At 37.2% G+C, this 21,307-nt stretch overlaps 1 protein-coding gene across 1 annotated transcript; it reads right to left on the reverse strand.

The window, feature by feature from the left end:
* Nucleotides 1–568: 568 nt before the first annotated feature.
* On the reverse strand, nt 569–21,228 carry LOC4350291 (achilleol B synthase-like). The gene is made up of 18 exons (XM_066305521.1): nt 21,028–21,228; nt 19,450–19,635; nt 18,701–18,790; nt 18,419–18,613; nt 15,981–16,065; nt 15,629–15,795; nt 14,349–14,537; nt 10,756–10,869; nt 9,414–9,536; nt 9,210–9,329; nt 6,577–6,675; nt 6,025–6,081; nt 3,115–3,161; nt 2,871–3,014; nt 2,622–2,799; nt 1,361–1,435; nt 1,162–1,245; nt 569–685 (listed from the first exon to the last, which is right to left on the reverse strand). The coding sequence occupies exons 1-18, from the start codon at nt 21,226–21,228 to the stop codon at nt 569–571; spliced, it is 2,271 nt and encodes a 756-aa protein (XP_066161618.1).
* Between the last annotated feature and the right edge of the window lie 79 nt (nt 21,229–21,307).

The following is a 21,307-nucleotide window of genomic DNA, read 5'->3' on the forward strand; positions in this document are numbered from 1 at the left end:
ATCAAACTATATTACTTAGGTTCATAATGATATTTGAACTATATCCTGGTTTGGTCTTATAATAATCTTTTAGATAACTATAAGTTTCTTTCCATGGATTCTATGGATGGATAGCACTATGGGAATGATGTTATTATTAGTTTAATCTATAACCGCCTATCGTGGATGTCCATATTTACAGGAAAGACTTTGTCGAAATTCTTAATGAATTTAGGATTTAGTGGTTTTTGTTGCGTAGCGTGTAGCATTCTAGGTAAGAGAATACCTGGGGTGTTACAAGTATAAAAACTTAGGGAAAAGCTCACGGCATGAAAGTGATTAGCTAAATATTTATGGGCATACAATGAATTTTCTCTTATTACAGTCATAATATGAATATATTTTTGTGATTGCTAATATCATGCTGAAATCATGGTGGTATTTATCAAGCATGTCTAGGTTGTTCCTACATAACATTTCAATATATTGTACCTAGATCGTCAATATAGTAAAATATATGTCGTGGTACTGATCTAGACATATTTATTAAAATATAGGATGAATATATATATGTGTAAGACGGCTCTCTTTAACCCTTTTTAGCTAGAAGTCGGTGGCGAAACTCTCCAAGAGCCCATATTGGAAACAAGTTCCTGTAGTTTGGGTAATTGAAGAACAAGGAGGAATTGAAGCTCCCGACTATTTCCTGCAATTGAAATGTAAATGCCTAAAAGATTTATATTTATTCTACGAATCTATCAATAGTTAAGTGGTAGGAAACATCTAAATATAAATAGAAGACCAGAAGTTGTTGCTAGTCTCCCGTTAATAACACGCTATGTTTGGGTGACCTGCCTAGAGATATAGCTCCCACAAATTTGGTCCTTTTGAAATGCTCTGCTTTACTCAACTAGGGCCGTGTTTAGTTCACCCCCAACTTCCAACTTTCCTATCACATCACATCAAATCCAAAACTTTCATACACACATAAACTCCCAACTTTTTTTCCAAACTACGAACTTTCCCTAAACTTTCAACTTTTTTCAGAACTAAACACAGTCTAGACAACTCTCTATGATTTTAGGTCAACGACATGACAGACGACAGTGCTATTTTCCACTAGTAACTCAACTTCTATTGGTAAAAATACCTAATAGATAAATTTGAACTAAGCACACATACTTGTTGTGGAAATTCTCCTGTATCCAGTTGCATGTTGATTAATTCCATTGCAGCACGGTGTAGCGGTATTGGATCTATTTCAACCTGCCCACGGAGTCAAACGTTTAGGAAAGATACATGAACTAATATGAAAAAATAATTTGAAATATGAAATTGGACTACAATTAAGTTCCATTTGTGCAACAAAAAGAAATCTTACATGTCCAGCATATATCAGACCCAACATTGCCCACGCAGTGTTCACTGCATGAGGCCTTCCACTGTCGACATACTTCTGTTTAATTTGAGCGCAATAAACGATAAGTGGAACAATATATATCTACTTAAATAGTGAATAAAGTGCACTGCGAGTACACGAGCTTGCGAGGTGGGTGCAATTTAGTATATGAATTTGTAATAGCTTGTTTTGATAATAAACTTGTTTGGTGCATGCAAGCTAAAGCTAAAAAAACATACCATACTAAAATACATGTGTTGAATGTCGATTAGTGTGGTATCTAAGCTCGCATGTCATGATAATATGACATACATATGCATATGATGATAGAATAATTAATGTTCGTTGTACAACTAAAAATATATATAATATAAATGGACTATCTAATGAATAAAAAATAATGAAGGACCAAATAGAATGCAAATTATATGTGTATAGGTGACATAGTAATCAAACTGTAACTTGCATATTAGTCACAATACATCATTTTGTAGTTGGTTTGCATGTATTATACATGTCCGTGCACCATAAGACCATTATACAAGTTTATATATTAAATTGCACCAACCTGACAAGTTTATGTAGAGCCAATGCAATTTAGTCTTAAAACATTTAACTAGAAGGTTAAATCTAGTCGCTTGTTAGTTTCTATGTTTTAATGTGACTACTAACACAAGCTTAATTAACATGTCAGATGTCAGATTTTGTAAGCATTAATACTGCTGTAAATTGTACTGGTGCATAGTACATACATATATTTGGCCTCTCAGATGTGCCTCACGTCAAATATATAAGCACATACATGAAGCTTCACAAATAGTTATTCAGCACACATTATGTTTTCCTATTCAACCAGGGAACACGATCAGTATGAAGGGATAGAGGAGAAAGAACTAAATTTCGTTATACACAATGCGTGTTGAATATTTGTTCTATCAGTTAAATCAAAGTTGTGCCAACATGATTAGAAGGATTCTGCAGTCCAGTTTTGCTTGCACATAGAACCATCTAGGTATCTTTCTTTTTTCTGTTTTTTTCTTAAAACAGTCGCTGTTGTTAGGATTAGCAATTCACTCTAACAGACAACATTTAATTTACTTGTACTTTACAGTTTAAAGTTTATGCAAAGGAAATTATCTTTGAAATCCAAGAACAGTGATGTATACCAGCTAACTGAATACTTTGAGGCTAAATGAGACAATAATTTGCTGAATACTTTGAGGCTAAATGAGACAATAATTACCTCAACTTGACAACAAATATAGTTCTCTCCCCATCCACCTGTAGTAAGTTGTTTTGACAGCAAAAAGTTACACGCCTTTCTGATAGAAGAACTGTTCTGATATGTTCTTCCTGCCGCAACTAGTCCTTTTATAGCGAAGAAAGTAGCATATGTAAAGCATATAGCCCAAGATCCGTACCTATAATGTTAGTTTGAATTATAGTGTAAAGGATATAACTTGCAAAAAATCAACTTTGATATTTTTTATACCAAGAACCATCCTTTCGCTGTTGTTTCTCAATAAACAATGCACCACTTTTGATAATTTTTTCTATTTCTTCATGGCGATAACTAGGATAAATCCCATTAAACAATATCAAGGCTTGAATAAGAGATGACGTGCACTCCACATACCTGCATATTAATTGGTGGAACACCTCGGGTTAGTTCCGTTATAAGTTGGAACCTGAGTAATTATATGACTGGGTCAAGTATGAGTACGAATCTCTCTTACGGGTAATCAACAATGATGTTCCGGAAACTCTCAGAAGGGTTGATAAACTATGCCATCAATAATAGCTCAATGTTAGTATGCAACTAGAAGAATTTATTATGAAAAATATTTTGACAAGGTAACTAATAATGATAAGGAAATGATTAATTTGCATATGAGGGGAAATACAAATATTCAAATATTGCATGATGGCCGAACATTTTCCTAATGGACCAACAGCGAAATAAGGTATACTCATAACCTTCAGGTTTTTTTTCAAGACAATGTTTCATAATATTAAAGTTTACGTTAATATTATTTTAGATAAACATTTTTTCCTGAACTGTGCATAAGAATAACCAAGTTTCCTCATAACACAAGCAGTTCTGTATTTTATTTTGTTGAACGATTTGTGTCATAAAAAATAGAGCCCAAATCACAAAAGGCCCAAAGGCTACTGCCACTTGAACCAGTATGCACACAGCCCACACACCACAATATTTATATATGTGCCTGCACTGCTACCCTATATAGACGGCTTTCACTTTTCTTTTTCTCATTTGATGGGCGTTTGGTGTTCTTGTTTTCTGTTAGCGTTGGGCACTGATGGCGGGCTACACAGCTAGCACGGCATGGCCCATGGGGCGAATGCCAGTAAGGCAGTCACTAGGAGACGTCGTTCAGAGTGGGTGCTGAAGCTGAGGCACTAAAACATCCCAGCCCCCAGAAGTCTGCTTTGGCAGGCCGATGTTAGGTAGGGATTTTAGCCTATTCCCCTACCTAGGAGGAAAACCCCATCATGAGAGAGAAAAATACCTATAGTCCGATAAAATATGTTATCTGCCTCGGCCCGCTAAAGTAAAATCACAACATGAGTATACATAGTTCATGAATTTCATCCTGGGTGGCTGACATGTCACCATTTCTCCATCGCCCAAGGGCTTCTGCCCCTGCATGACAAGTTGCATGTCGCATTGAGCACACTGCGCTCCTCCTCCCTCCTATCTTCACACTACAGATCCTTCTTTCCGGGCATTGTCACCCGCTCACCGACTTCCACCATCACGACCGTCACGACTTACACAGCCACATCATGCTGTATCATGATGTCTTTCGAGGCTGATCTTGGCAGGTAGAACAACATGTAGGTCCCAAAAGGACCACGTTGGTTTCCATCCATAGTTATTTTTTCCCCTTCCAACTAAGGAACATCTAGTGTACTTCATGGCATTTAGCACTGGATTTCTTGCCCGATCTATGAACTTGTGATATGTGGGCTAGTGTTGATGTCAGTAGATTTTTGTGATTTCGTGGAATTAGTGATGCTCTTGTGAATCGAATTATGCCATTCTGTATTGTATATGCTGAACATCTAAATGCATGCCTACTTCATTTCTACCGTTGATGCTGGCAACCAAATGCAGAATCGTAATGTTTTAGAAGTTTCCATTTTTTTCAGAATTTTCTTGTTGTTTACGGAAAATTTCTGATTTCTTGTACCTTGCTGTGATCCATATTTAAATAACCTACTGATTCTCACTAGGTCCGGTACTCTAGTGTTGTGCTCCTGATGGTGGTAGCAGGGGTGACCAAATAGGGTTTTTTTTAAGAGAAGGGTTCAGTTCGTTGGTCCCAATTCTTGTAATGTCGGATTGCAACTCTCTTCTTCATTTCTGCTATTGATGCTGGCAACTAAATGCAGAATCGTAATGTTTTAGAAGTTTCCAATTTTTTCAGAATTTCCTTGTTGTTTACGGAAAATTTCTGATTTCTTGTACCTTGCTGTGATCCATATTTAAATAACCTACTGATTCTCACTGGGTCCGGTACTCCAGTGTTGTGCTCCTGATGGTGGTAGCAGGGGTGACCAAATATGTTTTTTTTTAAGAGAAGGGTTCAGTTAGTTGGTCCCAATTCTTGTAATGTCGGATTGCAACTCTCTTCTTCATTTCTGCTGTTGATGCTGGCAACTAAATGCAGAATCGTAATGTTCTAGAAGTTTCCAATTTTTTCAGAATTTTCTTGTTGTTTACTGAAAATTTCTGATTTCTTGTACCTTGCTGTGATCCATAATTAAATAACCTACTGATTCTCACTGGGTCCGGTACTCCAGTGTTGTGCTCCTGATGGTGGTAGCAGGGGTGACCAAATAGGTTTTTTTTTAAGAGAAGGGTTCAGTTTGTTGGTCCCAATTCTTGTAATGTCGGATTGCAACTCTCTTCTTTTACCCAGCCTCTACATCCAACCGGATAAATGCAGCCATTTAAATTGGTAACTTAGCCCAACAAACAACCCAATCTGAAATTCGCTCATATGGAGATTTGAACTCATAACCTTGAGGTGCTACTCAGGTCGTGGCAACCACTAGGCTACATGTCCTTTTGCACCTACTAGGTGGATAGGTGTAGTATTTTTGTTTTTGAGTTCCCATAGTTCTCTATCTGGCAAATTAGCATTTGCTCAAAATCTGAAATCAATAAGTGAGTGTCTGAAGATTGAAGGCATAATTATGTAATTTCTATGTTCAAATTTTGTAGAATCAATCATGGACAGAAGAGTAAAATGTACAATCTTTTCTTCTTTAGCTAGGATGGTGTCACTGAATTCTGATTTTCCATCACTGATTAAATTTAGACAGACTCTATTTGTGTTGTGTGTTCATCAAGAAATTTAGACTTTGCTCTTAGAGATCTTTGAGGGCACAGTTAGGGTAATTTTCCTTGGTCAATAACACTGTCAAAGCATAACTTTTAGAGCTATACAAGTTGCATTATCGCTGTTAGCTTTGTCCAAATCAAGCTGACGTGGCAGACTTAATCTCTCAGCGATCCCACGGCTCTTAAATAAAAGAATATGTAGGTAACTGTGATCTGAAAGAGTTAAGGATGTGATGATCTCAAAAAACCTAGTTATAACCCGTAATACACTCACCTCCACCCAAGGAGTTGTTCTCTTAGATTCAGCCGAGGACAATGTGCCATCCTTGTTCTTTGAGAAAATATAAAACATAATTGCATCAAATATATTTATGTTATAAACAATTGAAAAATACAAATTATGTGAACTTCAAAAAGGGAAATATTAATTTTTGATCTTCACTCATAAAGGCATGCTTTGATCTTATATGTGTTTCGAGAAATGGTTTTGCTTGTTATGAAGAATGTGTATAGGCTATTTTCCAATTCGTATTAACAAACAGTAAATATTATCTTTACTTAATCATTTCATGTTGTAAAGGCATATATCAAATGTTCATTATTTATTTCAATAATTATGATTTTGTTGGATTGAGTAAGTGAATTGAAATATTAAAATTACAAGAATAGTTTCGACTTGCTCACATAACAGATAGAAGTTTCTATTACTAACTGAAATGGATCAATCAAGTTGAAGTCACACACTTCTTGATCTCAACTCAGTGTAAAACATCACAAATAATATAAGGGAAATCTATACATAATATAATTTTGATTAGGTTCGTACCACAAATGAAAGTAGGCAGTCAACGGCATCAAACAACCTTTCTTCTTTTATAGAATCTCCTACTTGGTTTGAAGGAATCTTTGACAACAACAATATCGCCTGAACATATAAAAAAAATCGAAACAATCAGAATTAGTTCAGGATGTTTCACTTTTTCCATTACATTGATTGCAATGTCCTGAATACTGGGAATTTTTTTTATATATTTAGCTATCGTCTTATTTTATAATGTCCTACTGAAAACGAACATGATCCTTTAAAAAAATCCAAATTTAGACTGGTCATCTTAGGACCAGATCATTCCGGCCGACATTCAAGCTAGGTCTGTGTTAAATCCACATCTCTTTCCCCAATGTTCTCCTCCCACTTACTCTACGTTTTCTGTCATGCTGTACACTAGAAGCCGTCACCACAATATAACCTAAGGATAAATATGCCCACTGCTTTTGTTGTCGAGCCATCCACCATCATATTGTTCTCCCTTATTTATCTTATGGTTGTACCGGTGTAGACCGGGAGGAGGGTCGAAGATGATAGGCAAAATTTGCTACAGGTCACCCAAAGTTTATAGCCTTTGCTATGACAAACCCAAAAAACGGGTATCTTTTCATGGATACTATAAAAATGTGGTAATTAACTGTTAGACACCCCTCCCATTTTTTTATTATTTCCGACGAAAACAAAGAGAGAGAGTGTTGAAAGTACCAAAATGTCCTTACGCTGTTTTGCTCGTAAAGTCGGCCGTTCGAACTAGACCCGATACCCTCTCGTGGGCACAACGAGGCAGTACTACCTCGGCGAGTTCCCGGTCGTGCCCGCCAGGACAGGGGAAGCTGTCGCTGTTGACCGGCGCCGCTGCGCCGACCATCGTGTCCAAGGGCTCCAGGCTGTACCTCGCGTTCCTGTTCTCCGGCTAGCCGCGCTCGGACCTCGTCTACGCCGTTGGCCCCGCCGGCAGCTTGTCGAGTCCAATGGCCTCCTCCCACAGCAGTAGGACATGACGAGTGGCACCATCATCCTGACCACCGGCACCGATGGCGGCGGCAGTGGTAACAACCAATTACATGCATTATTGCATTGTCTCTTGTTAGTTCTTGGGTTTTTAGCTGATGTCATGTGGGTGGTGATCTGCAGGTGACGGCAACAAGAGCAACGAGGACGGCAAAGGCAAAGGCAAGCACAAGCACTCAGGAGGAGACAGCGGCGACGGTGACGAGGGGAAAGGCGAAGTGCGCACATTGCCATCCTCGTTGTCCAGAGCAACAGCGAGCGGCACCGCCAGCAACCTCAACTCGAAGTGTCGCCATGGCGTGCTCGCGGTGATCAACTGGTGCGCGATGATCCCCACCGGCGTGGTGATGGCACGATTCCTGAAGCGGTTCGACCCGCTCTGGTTCTACGCACACGCTGCCGTCCAGGGTCTCTTGGTGGCCATTGCCGCTGGGTTCAGGATGGACATGTCATTTTGGTACTTTCAACGCTCTTTCTCTCTCTGTTTCCGCCAGAAATAATAAAATAATGGGAAGGGTGTCCAGCAGTTAATTACCACATTTTTACAGTTCCACGAAAAGATACACGTTTTTTGGGTGTCTCACACAAAGGCCACAAACTTCGGGTGTCCTGTAGCAAATTTTGCCAAGATGATAACACTAGCTCTAACTTCGCCAATCAAATAGTCAAATATAGTGCCCGAAGTGTAAGGAACATACGACTGTTGTCCACACAACGAGGATAGAAAAACGGGCAGCCACGAATGGGCGAGGAGAATGCTAGCGGCTTTACCCTTTCATTCTAGATCTAGTGCGTGCACATCCGCATGTTGTTGAAGATAGGTAATATGAGGAAGGAAACAAATGCTGGCTACATGGTTACAGATGGCCTTGTCATTGCTGCTGGGAGCAGCTGGGCGACGAACTCTATGGAAGGTTGGCAAAAGAATAGGGACCGAGTGAGCAGCTTGGATGATGAGACATTGAGCCGTCAAGGAGTAGCAAGAAGGTAAGCACTGGCGAGGTAGTAAGGATCCACGCGTGGAGGCAGGAAGACAGGAGATGGCTACTCATTGCAGGGGTGAGTTTGGGCATGTCATCTGGAAGCACACATCGTGGGGAGGAAAAGGAAAAGAATATAAGGTACCCATGCTGCACGAATGTTGGCTCAATCTGGGTCGGCCATGCAAAAGAGGATAAACTATGTGAGTATTTTCTGGTGATGAAAAGTGGACAACCCCTTATCAATATTACTCTGCTAGTAAACAGTGTTTTTATCGTTAACAAGTGAAGGTGGTAATAGTGGATCTTTAGAAACAGTATTGGTGGCTGGTTTTTGAGTGTAGCCATCATCATAATTGTTTTTATAAATTACCTAGGTAGCATGGTATTTCAAATTAGTTATAAGTGGTTGTCAGGAGATTTCTAACTTCTTCGTGCATGTCTTGCTTAACTGAGAGTGGAATACCCACTTTTAACCCAGCTTGGGGGCATATTTTCTATTTTGTATGGATTGTCTAGTGAGCATGCATGGTCTGGACCTGCATGAACTGGATTGCACAATAATAACTACATTAGATAAATCATGAAAAGTAATATATCTCACAGGCCACAGCAGTCAATGAAAACTGTAAACTTCAGGACCTTAAGGCACTCTGCAGTAGTATCTGCAATAGGCCAGCCATTTTCTCCATTTGTTAAGGTCCATGAACCTTTTGATCTTTCACGGTAAAAACTGCTGTAACTTGGACAATTCTTAGTGACCTTCGTGAAAATGAACAATAATATCAAACTTTAGCAATTACATAGTGTATGCCTAAATTAATGTACATATGGAATTGAACAAACCTGTGAATTCTTTATAAAATCATGAGCTTTTCTAAGAGTTGCGGCAAACTCTTTGGTAAGGCCTGACGAGCAATAGGCCTGGACTATAAGTGCAGTTTCCCAGCACTGGCAACCACCATATACCTATTATTGAATAGAAAAAGCATAAACAATCATCACACATTATGAAAATTAAAGTATTTATAAAACAAACAACAAATAATACTAATAGCTGCATATATGTGTAAGTGCTTTCTAGGACATTTACCGGTAAAGCCATACCACAGTTACAGATACTGGGATAGTAATTCTTTACCAATAGACAGCTTGATGGGATATTTACCGGTAGACTAAGTGGTATGGACAGACAACTGCCTCCTATCCGATGTTGTGGTATAGTATTGTTGAGGTGGATAAGATAAGGAGGTGCTCTGGTAAAAAATATAATGGAGGAGGGCATTGTGCTCGGGCCGGTTTTTTTAATAGGTGCCAGTTTTCGGGACCTATAGTATAGGTACCGGTTTTTTCTCTAGAACCGACACCTATTGGTTTTTCCTCTAGAACTGACACCTATAGTGTTTAAAGGTATCGGTTCTATATTTTTTCATTACATTACATGGAGGTGGAAAAAGGTTCATCGGTGCCGGTTTTAAATAAATCGGCACCTATGAGCCGACACCTGTGAAGGGTTTTGTAGTAGTGTTGTCATGCCAAAATTTATAATATTAATGGAGGTATACGAAAATGATATATCTAAGTTGGAATATCTATGATTTATGCTACAAAACTAGATCATTCATCAAAGTCATATTTTAATTTATTTTAAAGTTGTACTATATCCTTTTTTAATATATGAAGCCGTTGACTTTTGGAGTACCGTGTGACCATTCAACAAAGTCATACTTAAAGTTTCTTTAATCACAAAATATGTCGCAACAAAATAAATAAAATTTATATCTCTATTTTTTAATTGGACAAATGTTCAAATGCAGGATCATCTATTAGAAATTGGTGGGAGTATAATGTTGATTTTAAACAGGCCCAAAACGCAGGCCCATAACAATGCCATTTCCATTCGATAGGCTTGTTTCCTGCCTGCCATCCTTCCCTCAACTCATCCTCCTCTGTTCCTGTAACACATGTCTCTTTCTCCCTTTTTCTGTATGTTACATTATATAACATCTCATCTATGACTGTTATAAGTGTAGTTCTTTTATTGCTCAGTGATATTTGTGTTTGTTATGGAAAAATTGAACTATATATGAAGTAATAAGTTAAACGATAAGATAGTTTTGTATTGTGCAAATTCAAAAAAGTTGTAAATGATAAGTTATCTAATATAAAAAAAATGCATAAATCATACCTTTGACTTCATTCCATCTTCTGCTAGCCATAAGAAATCGTGAATCCTTGGAAGATGTTGCCTGAATGCATAAGAATTTGGATTTTCTATCCAGCAACATATCATATTTAATACCTAATTATAAGATAATATAAGTGGAAAGTACCGAGAACAATGAGTATTTCAATTGTCAAGATGGTTTCCCGTAAAAAAAAGAACCTCCAACAGGTAATAGTTGGCATGTGTTGACCATGTGCATTATGATATGGCTAGAACTTGGATTATAATTCTTGTCTTCCATGCATAACTTAGATCGGTTTACTTCACTATATGACCCATGCGATTCAACCATGACACCTCCATGCATGTTATCCTTTTATATGAAAATACAGTAATAAAGGTGCAAGTACATATATATATTCACACATATGCTGATTAGCGTTGGGTACAATGCAGATCGTGGATACTAGTAGGTTTCTGATAGTACAAGAGCATAAACACATCAATGCATTGGTCCATGTGCATGTGGCCCCATGGAAAGCCTAAGGAAGGTCATGTGTTCAACTATTCTGAAAGAAAAATAGAAGAGTGTTGAGCTTGGAAATATTGTTGCATATAGTTCGTCTAGTTAGGAAACATAGATACACCACCCATGTCCTAGCAGTTGCTACTGCGCATGTACCACAGCCACCTTCGGCTGACATCATCCATCACAGCTACCCCTGGCTGTTGTTTTCGTGTGTATGTTGCTGCTCTTCTATTTCTGTAACACCCCAACCTCCAAACCTTTAGTAGCCTAGCTCTACGCGTTGAGCAGGCCCACGCTCACGTAGCACCCCACTTACACTTTTGTTCTCTACTCGTGTAAACAGGTTAAACTAGAGGTATTATGGTTGGAGTGAACTGGGTATATAAGCTGGCCCAAACCTATCTAGACTCTTCATGTAGGACTACTCTCAAACGAACACTTTGGTCTAGCGTGTCTAAATTGGAAAAAGAACACACCTGGGCCAAAACAAACTAAATGGTTGTTCGATCTGTACATTGCTTCTTCTACTACTAGGTGATTCCCCGTGCTTTGCTGTGGGAATTACTAAGCAATCCTCAATATATTTTTTCAACAATCAAACTAGGAGTAAAAAGAAAAAAAATAATGAAACATCAGAATTTCTCAGTACTTTTCATGAAACAAGCAAATGATGTGAAACATGTTGATAAGTACATGTTAAATATTATAAAAATGATAGATATATTTGTTAAAATATTATGCAAATGATGTGAGGGGTGATAATTGGATATCCTTGCATGTTCATTTGTTGAATTAAATAAATTGTATATGATGTTGTATGCTTGCATGAAGTTAAATATGTAATTATTGCTAGTGTGTGACAATGTGACATGGTTGCATGTTGAGATTTCGACTTAGTGGGTTATAACTTTGTAGAAAGTATAGATTACTACAACTGAAAACCAATAAGGTGATGGAATTAGACCATGAATAGAGAGAAAGTGAAAAAGATGGGGAGGGGAGGGGAGGGGCGGGGGGCTGCATTGGGGTGGTAAGGGGTGGGGAAGGCATCTCCAAGATTTTTAGATATTTTGCCAATTCATCGGATTTCTCAGCAACAATGACTCCATTTTAGTTCCTAGAAGCACAAATTTTGAAAAGTAATAATTCCATTTCTGGTAGGTCTAGTGTTAATTTCTTGATTGTAGGCTGAAACTATAAGACTGTAAGTATAGTCATCATTTTCTAATGGCATTCATTTGCCTCATTGTGGATAAACAGTTTCTCAATGTCATTGACAAACAGTACCCCCTGAGTAGAGGTCCAAAATAGGTGCAATAATTGTATAATTAAATCCCCATGACAAGTATGTTTTAAGTTCCTGGTTGGACCCGTTGTAATTTTTGTTCCATATCTATTTAATAAAATTTAAACTATGGGGGCACTCCCCTGGAGTGATTGGGTAAAAAAAGGTTTGTTATAATATAAATATAAATGTTACACATAATTTTTCTATATATGCACTATATGTGCTTATTTGCTTTTCATATTTAGTGGTTTAGAAGTTATGCTTAAAGCAGTAGTAGAACAAGGCGTTGGGATTTTTGAGATTATATTGATGAATTAATAGCGTTAGTCATGTAGAAGCAAGCGTTTGTTTGAAAATTGTTTTTGGATGCTTTTTATTGTTTAGGGTTGGAGAATCTTGGTGTCGTGAGTACGATGATATGTTGTTATCGAGAGTAAGTGCACTACGAAAGTTAAGGTTTTTATATAGTTTCTTCTAATTGACATATTAAATACCTGAGATATGCTAGATAGAAAGCATTGTGCACCTCTAAACAGTGATTTAACTTGTGTTCTGTGTTCTTTTGGAATTAGAAAAACCTTCATTCATCTTTTCTTCCAATGTCCTTTCAGCTCTCAATGTTGGGCTCAATTTGGAATAGTCTGGGATGTATCTCTTGCTTTTGAGTAAATGTTGCTTCAAGCAAAACAAACTTATTGGCCTTCGCACTTTGTTGATAAAATTCTCTATACGGCTTGGAACATTTGGAAGCAGAGAAATGAGCTTATATTTGATGGTGTGACTCCATCCGTTTCTTCTTGGAGGGCTTTCTTTAAGAAAGACCTTTATCTCCTTCTTTATAGCCTACCTGTAGGAGATAGGAATTTTCTTTCAGACTGGTTAAGCCTATTGTAAATGTATTATTTTGATCTTTTAATAAAATTATTTACTGTGGGGGATTCCCCTATAGTGTTTTCTTTCCAAAAAAAGAAGGCAAGTGCACAATTAACTTTTCTTTTATTGATGTATTGACTAGTTTCTCTCATTTATTTCACTTTCAATGTTATATTCGTCATTCTAGTTTCATGCAAAAGTTCCTTTATGTTCCTATTTTTATCATTTAAGATTCTTATTCTAGTTAAATGCTATTTTTAGTGCCTCGCATGCTATTCTAGTTATTGATAATGATGTTTATCGTTTGGCTTGGATTTTCATGTATTCATGTGATTTTCAAAGAAAAGAAAATGTTTTAATGTTCGTTACTTATTGTAACTATTATTTGTATGTTTTCTATAATTTCACGTGCTATGTAATTATTTATACCTATTCTTTTGTTTGGTTTTGTTTCCCTGTACCAACAAACACTTGGCTATAAGTGGCACCGTTTTACCTCCACGATTGACAGTTTTGCACTTATTTTGGTTTATCTACACTTCTACACTTTTATCTTCTTGTTTCATACTCCAAGAATAGTCAAGATGATTAGGTTTATCCCAATTATTTTGGACACAATGTGATTTCCCATCTGGGTTCTTTGGAGTTGGATGTGCGTGGATGATCTGTTATTAGTTTTCCTATAAACTGTCTACTATTTGATATCTACAAATTTAGATAATATTATGTGCATGAATGAAGCGTATGTGGATACAAGGGACGTTATAATCACATGACCAAAATGTAAGCCATGAAAACGGAACAAGTACATCATTAATTTCTAAGCTTGATAAGGATGGCATAGGGAGGTAGCTGTGTAATATGTAAACAATAACATTTATAAGGTAAATATGCCATTAAATTCAATGGACAATGGAGTAGTACCTTGTTCATTGGACATAAACCAATGTAATAGTTGTTTTCATCTTCATAGTGAATATGATCCATGAGGTTAGTCAAAGCTCTTTGTCTTAGCACGTTCATTGGCCACAAATTAAACAACGGTTCGACAAAATTATTCAAAGAAGCCATAGCAACAATTTGCAACCATGATGGGGGATAAATAATGTCATCCTATAGTGAAATTGATAGCAAGAATTGTTTTAATATAATTGTTATAAATACTTTAAAAATTGTGTAGATTCACTTCATATATGTAATCGACTGTTAGTCTGTTCACTCTGGTCATAGATACAAAAGTAATTAGTAAAGCTAGTATTTTCCAAGACATATTGATCAACCAATAAAATATATAAATGAAACTGCTAATGAACTTTGTAAAAAATGCTAATAAAAGGATAATTTGTTCACATCAATATTCTCAAAACAATATCCAATCCTCCTCAAGATATCAAAGACCATGGTAACACTAAATCACTTCTTAAAGCAGATAAAAAAATGCTCAACTAAGGCTGAGTTATTTGCCCAATTTTCCTAACTCACCTCGTTTTCCGTGCACACGCTTTTCGAACTGCTAAACGGTGTATTTTTTGCAAAAAAATTTCTATGCAAAAGTTTCTTTAAAAAATCATATTAATTCATTTTTTAAAAAAGTAAATACTTAATTAATCATAAGAAAATGCGTCGCTCGGTTTTGCATGCGCGAGAGGTGAGTTCCCAACCTCACCTCCGGAACACGGCATAAGACTAGTGAGAAGTGAGAAAAAATATCATAAAATTTACAGCATTGTCTACCATCGTTTTTTTTTCACTTTTGAGTAAAACATAGACACTATCTTAAATTCCATATGGCCAAACTACTCAGTTGTTTCCATTCATGGACCGGACAGCCAGACCATCCTATCCAGCCAAAGCTTTTCATGTTGGAAAATGTGGTGTCTATTGATTCATTAATGTTGTCGGTTCTACATATAGTATGTTTTTTTATCATCCAAGATTGCATAGGATGCAAGTTATCTAATGACATAAACTCTGCTACATTTATGTTACTAAGGTGATGTAATAACATATTCTTGTGTTTTTTGGTATGGACAAATATAATGATGGTACATTGTAAAATACACATATGAAAATGGGAGATACAAATTTCCCATGTTTTACTTGAATGCAACTGAATCATAATTATAGATTGTGCCTTTATTTGAATATGATCCACAATTATGTATATAGCTACAATTCTTATTCTTAGAAGGTTAGTGACAAACCTTGCAACAAGAACTACGCGCATTGTTCCAATTGATCTTGCTATATGGTACATTGTAGAGCTCATCTCTCATTGCCAATATAGTAGGAGTAATGGGCCCAACAAACTTTTTCGCATAAATATAAGACATTGGCATATAAACCATCCGACAAAAACACCAAAATCTTCCTACAAGACAACAAACTTCAGTTCATTTTATGCAAAGCAAGGACAATCATTCATTTATTTGGTCTTCATATGTATTTCTTTTGTATTAGACAAAAAAAAGTTCTAAGAAGTATTAGACTCACTTATATTTCTAGAAATGAAATGTCAATTGGTACTATGGATAGTGTAGGATTCTGAATAAATACCTGGATGAATGGGTAGAAAATAAGGAAGCATCCATAATTCAGGAATGATTGGATTGTTCCCAGACCAATCATATACACCTATTACCTTGGTTAAATATAAAACATTGCCTTATGTCAGTTTCACTTATGAACGAAACTTGTTCAAGATAATAGAGAGGAGCATTTTCTACAAACAATAAAGGTGTATAAGGTATCAGAAGCATTGGTCTCTTTACTTTCCACTATCCTGCTAGTTCCCATGACCCCCTATCCCACATAGTTGGCTTCTATCTAAAAATGTTTTGTTGTTAGTAACATGATTCAAGAGGTATTGCAACTTTATAAGCTATCACTAATACATAAATTGTTTTAGCAAACAACCCCCCTAATGGATTGCAGGCAGGCTGTGCAAAGGCCCGCCTGCAATAAGGGGGTGTGTAGGATGGACAACCCTCCTATGTAAATGCATTATAATAGGCCAGTCACTAAGGCGCCCATCAAAGAAAAATGCATACATAAGAGGAATGATTTTTGCATGTGGCTACCGCCGGGCACAATACTAGAGGTGTGCGAAATGCTTAGGATCAACTAGAGGTACACAACAAACCACAAAAATGTAAGAGGAACTATTACTAGTTGTCTAAATTTGGTTTCAACGCACAACTTATTAATACGGATGTGCACAATATAATTTTTCATTTATTGCACTATTTTTTGTTGTAGATTCTTTAAATTCCCAAATTAGTACATAGGGTCGAAAAGGGATCACTTACTAGTGTTTGAACCAAGTTGTGGAATTTCATCCAATGTGACAATTGTAAGAGACTTGGATGTTTTTATATCAAGTAGAGTCCATAAGGGTTGTAACCCCAGGATCATGGATGAACCCTCGCTATCCTTTTCCTCTAAGAGCATCCACTTAGCTATTATCAACAATTCATACTTCAATTTCTTTGTTTCTATGTCAACAACTTTTATATTCGAGTTGATCGTCTGTGGGAGAATTGCCTTGTTGTTTAGGGCCCATAAGTACTTGCCGCATTTCTCGATTCAATTAAAGCACCATTGCTGCTTATTTTCTGCTAAAAATTTTATGTTGCATTTACCTATGTTCCTTGTTTCTTGGATTGCAGCCAGAATCGAAACCCACATGGCGAGGTCAATCGCACATCAAGGTTGATACTGACTACAAGAATGGGCTAGTGCGATTTTGTTGACTAAAATTCATTTGGTAGGTATCTTGGCTTGCAAATTCCTTGGTTCACCAAATAACTGGTTATCCCCCTCCCCTCATTGACAGATTGAGCTATGATCACACGACTAATGACTTGATATGGTAATGCCAGCTGAGTTTGCTGCAGATTTTGACATAGTCCAGAAAAGAAGATGTGGAGGCAGTGACGAGATAACCACAATAGGCTATAGGGCCATAAGTCCATCCTTAAGTGCCTATAGACTGAGGATGTCGGCAGGTTTGGTCACCCTTGGAGAGGCGGCCAATCCATTTGCTCCCGTCATGTTCAAGATCTACCACCTAGCCATTGTGATTGTCCTCTGATGTGCAAAGCCTCTAGCGGGAGCAACAAGTATTTCGCACTCTATGCCGTCCACCACATCATCACCACCTTCTCATGGTCCCCCTATCTACCTTAATCTGGTGAGCTCAAGCCATGAGATACAAAAACCTAGCTGGTTCTAGAGACCACCTCCTCTGGTTCTAGCGATGGCTAATGTTGTTGTAATAGGCAACACGATGATGAGAACATTTTCTCATTTGTATTTTGTGTTTTTAATCGCAATTGTAAATGTATACAATGCTTGTTAAAATAGAGCACTTGGTCATGCCTATGAGATGAGGTGTCGTCTAGACCTACATGAAAAATTGTAGTTGTGTACAAACCATGAGACATTGTTATCTAGGTGATTCCCAGATGGGCAGAGCTAGGGTCTAGAGTTACGAGCTTCTACAGGGTATGTTTGGTTTAAGATTTACCTTGGTTTGGATGTCATTTCTCATAGACTTGCTGCCTTCTTGCTCTTTCATTCAATTCATAGTTGATTTCAATCCATGATGTCTCATTACAACTGATTCAATGTATGATGGGCCTTGGATCCAAAGTCACCAGTCTTTCTATAATTTATGTGTTTTGTAAGATCTTGCTATGGTTCATGTGTGTGGAACTGGTGTGGTTTGGGATGTAGTATATAAAGATTCTGGAGTTTATAGTAGTTGATTATGAGTCTTGATACATGTACCTATTCATATGTTTGTGTATGTAGGTATATATTCTAAAGAAATGATCGACAAACAAAAGCCGTAGTGTATAAGATTTTTTTATGGAATTTCAACAATCATCTGTAATTACTCACAAATAGCTTCAAATGACAATATGCTTTATTTGTGATAGTTTAAACTAAATTTGTTTCTTGTCAAAATTTTGTTTTATGTCAATGCATACCGAGAGAAATATCTTTGCCCATTGTGGTGCAGCTGTTGCAGTACCATGAGTCAAGATCCAGGCACGCCCTTTGGATAATGCATTGTCGTCTCCATCTAGCTCCTCCCCCAACAGCCTTAAGGTAGCGTAGTTAACACATGAGCCAAACATGGTGCTTGGTCCCAATGTAAGTGTACTCCAACCCCCATCCTCATTCTATAGTTCTGACACATCTTTTGTAATTAGAAATGTTTGTTATATAATATATTTTATTCAAACAAATATGAGAAAATTATGACTTGCCTGAATGTTGTAAATGTATCGACATATCTCACGTATATGCTCCGACGACAGGACATCATTGAGTGAATGAGTCACATGCAAAGCAAATATCTGAGGATAGACACAAATTGCAGTATATACTATGAAAATGATAATTTAATTAGTTCAGTCATGGCCATGATGAACACATTATGAAATCATTACTATAACTACTAGACAAATCTATATCACACGTTATCTGAAAAATGATAAATAAATCAGCACTACTACATGAATCAGTTAAAGTACTACTTAACTGATATTTGTTCTTTGCGGAAGTAACATATCAAAATGAAAAAAAAAGGCCAATTAGCTTTTATAACCGCACAAATGATATATAGTACAGTATATTAGTTGTGCAGGAAATACATACTAATGTTCTTATTTTCTAGGAAAATGAGTACAATAGAAAATTAAATATTTTTAATTATATATCAAACAGACGAGATATAGTTTAACGAAGAATAATCTGAATCACATAAAAAATATGCCTCGTAATACTTAATTTAGCGATCCATTCACCAACACTGACATTATTCCAAACCACACTACAAAGGCAAGGTATAAATAGATATTGAAACGTGCGCATAGTTGAGGTGTAATATTATTTTTCTAAAGTAAGAATAGTAATTTGTTCAAAAAATAGAATGCCATATGTCTTAGTAAATCTCGTTTTGGTGCAAATTTTGCGCCTATTTTATATTTGCCACTAAAACAAACAAAATTCATACCATGAGAGGAAGAATGAACAGAACCCCACTAAAGCCACCAGGCCAATGTCCATCGTGTGCTTGAAGAGAAGAATGTTGATCAAGAACGCGCTTCAAAGCAGTCAAGAGAACTTCTTCTGTGATTTCAGAACTATCTTTATGATTGTTAACACGAAGATTTGTGTAAAGGTTGTTTTGTTTTGCAAACTGAAAGAGAGATGCAGTGGTCAGAAGTGGGAATAGTAATAATTTAATTATTGATTCTTGAGAAAAATATTAACAAAAAATTAGTGAAGGAAGACTATTTTTCACCAGCAGTCAGGTTGCACTTTCATCGGCGGCCGCGGCATTAGCAACTAAAAGGCAAGTGAACAAATCATTTCGCTGGCAGGCAGCGCAACGGTGATTCGTAACTAGCATAACGAGGGTCTTTTCAGGATTACTGCTGGTCGCAGGCAGCGCAGCAGGGCATAGTGCGTGAGTTCTGTATCAAAGACGTGCGGTGGATTACATTGGTTCGTATATATATTTTGTCCCACTGAAATTTAATGCTCTGCATGCATGTAATCTATCACCAATTTATTCTATATGTTAGGTGAAGTATATTGTCTACGTCAATTGTTATGATGGGTGAAATCTGTTTTTTTGTGTTAGTACGATATCGAGAGGGAGGTCCATTATCGTAAAACTTTGTTATCTTTTGAAGCTTTTTTAAACTGATCGATGAACCTATATTTTTTGATGTGGAGCTTTTTGGTCACCAGAGATGGTGATGGCAACGAAGTGCTTCCCATTCGACGGTAGTAACTGTGTGGGTTTACCAGTTACCATACTGTATTGGTAGGGTTACTAATCCTATGGTTACACAATTACCACTGCTATCCTTCCATGTTAGACCTCTCATGGTTAACAATTTAATTTAACAAAAACATGTAGTGCAAACCTGAAAACTACTGTCAAATATCATATAGCAGTTTTCATATTTGCACTACATACTTTTTTAAAATCTTAGTGTTATCCATCAGGGGTCTATCCTGGAAAGATAATCGTGGTAAATGGTTAAATCTTAGAGTAAAATGGTTAGTTGTACTCATGGTGACGTGCATAATTCTCAGACGTCCATTTTTAAATTCAACGGTAGTATCCAGGTTGGCACTAAATATTTTCCCTTGAAATTTTTGAATTTGGAAATTTGGATATGAAATTCTTCTTTTAATCGTAGTATAACCGGCCGTATGATTAAAGTGATCGAGGGCCGGTAGACCCTTACCGATACGGTATGATAAACTCTGAATACAACAGCTCGTCGTCAAGCTGAATAATGTGGCGATACCTCTACAGTCCTCAAGTTTTAGACCCATCACCCAATCTTTTCTGAATTCCTCCATATTAATTGTACTTCTATTAAATTGGACATTTGCCATTTAACATATTCTTTTCGTCCTATTTAAGACTCTTCCTCAAGTGCGAATATTTTTTATCCATGTTATTAAACATGATGCATGTTAGTCACGCGATTCAGAAAGAAAGGAAGATAAAAAAAAAACAATATATACGGATGGGTTAATCGAAGGAATGCTAAGTTATATATCTGCGTGCCTGCATGCGCATGAGGAGGTCACCACACTCCCTGCGGGTGAAGCGGTTGCGGGTGAAGTCGCGGCGGAGCCTCTCCACCTCGGCGCGCTCCTCCGGCGTGCCTGCGTCGGGGTCGAACTCCCACGTCTCCCGGCCGAGGAAGCCATTGGGGGACCGAAGCAGCGGGTTGCCTGCCCCCTCACCGATCTTTAGCTTCCACATTGTGGACTGTTTATGCGTGAACAAAGGGTGAAAATGCAACTCCAACTAGTGGTTATTTAGAGAAGAGACTAGGATCGGA

Source organism: Oryza sativa, chromosome 11 (genome assembly GCF_034140825.1).
Source record: "Oryza sativa Japonica Group chromosome 11, ASM3414082v1".
NCBI classification, from domain to species: Eukaryota; Viridiplantae; Streptophyta; class Magnoliopsida; order Poales; family Poaceae; genus Oryza; species Oryza sativa.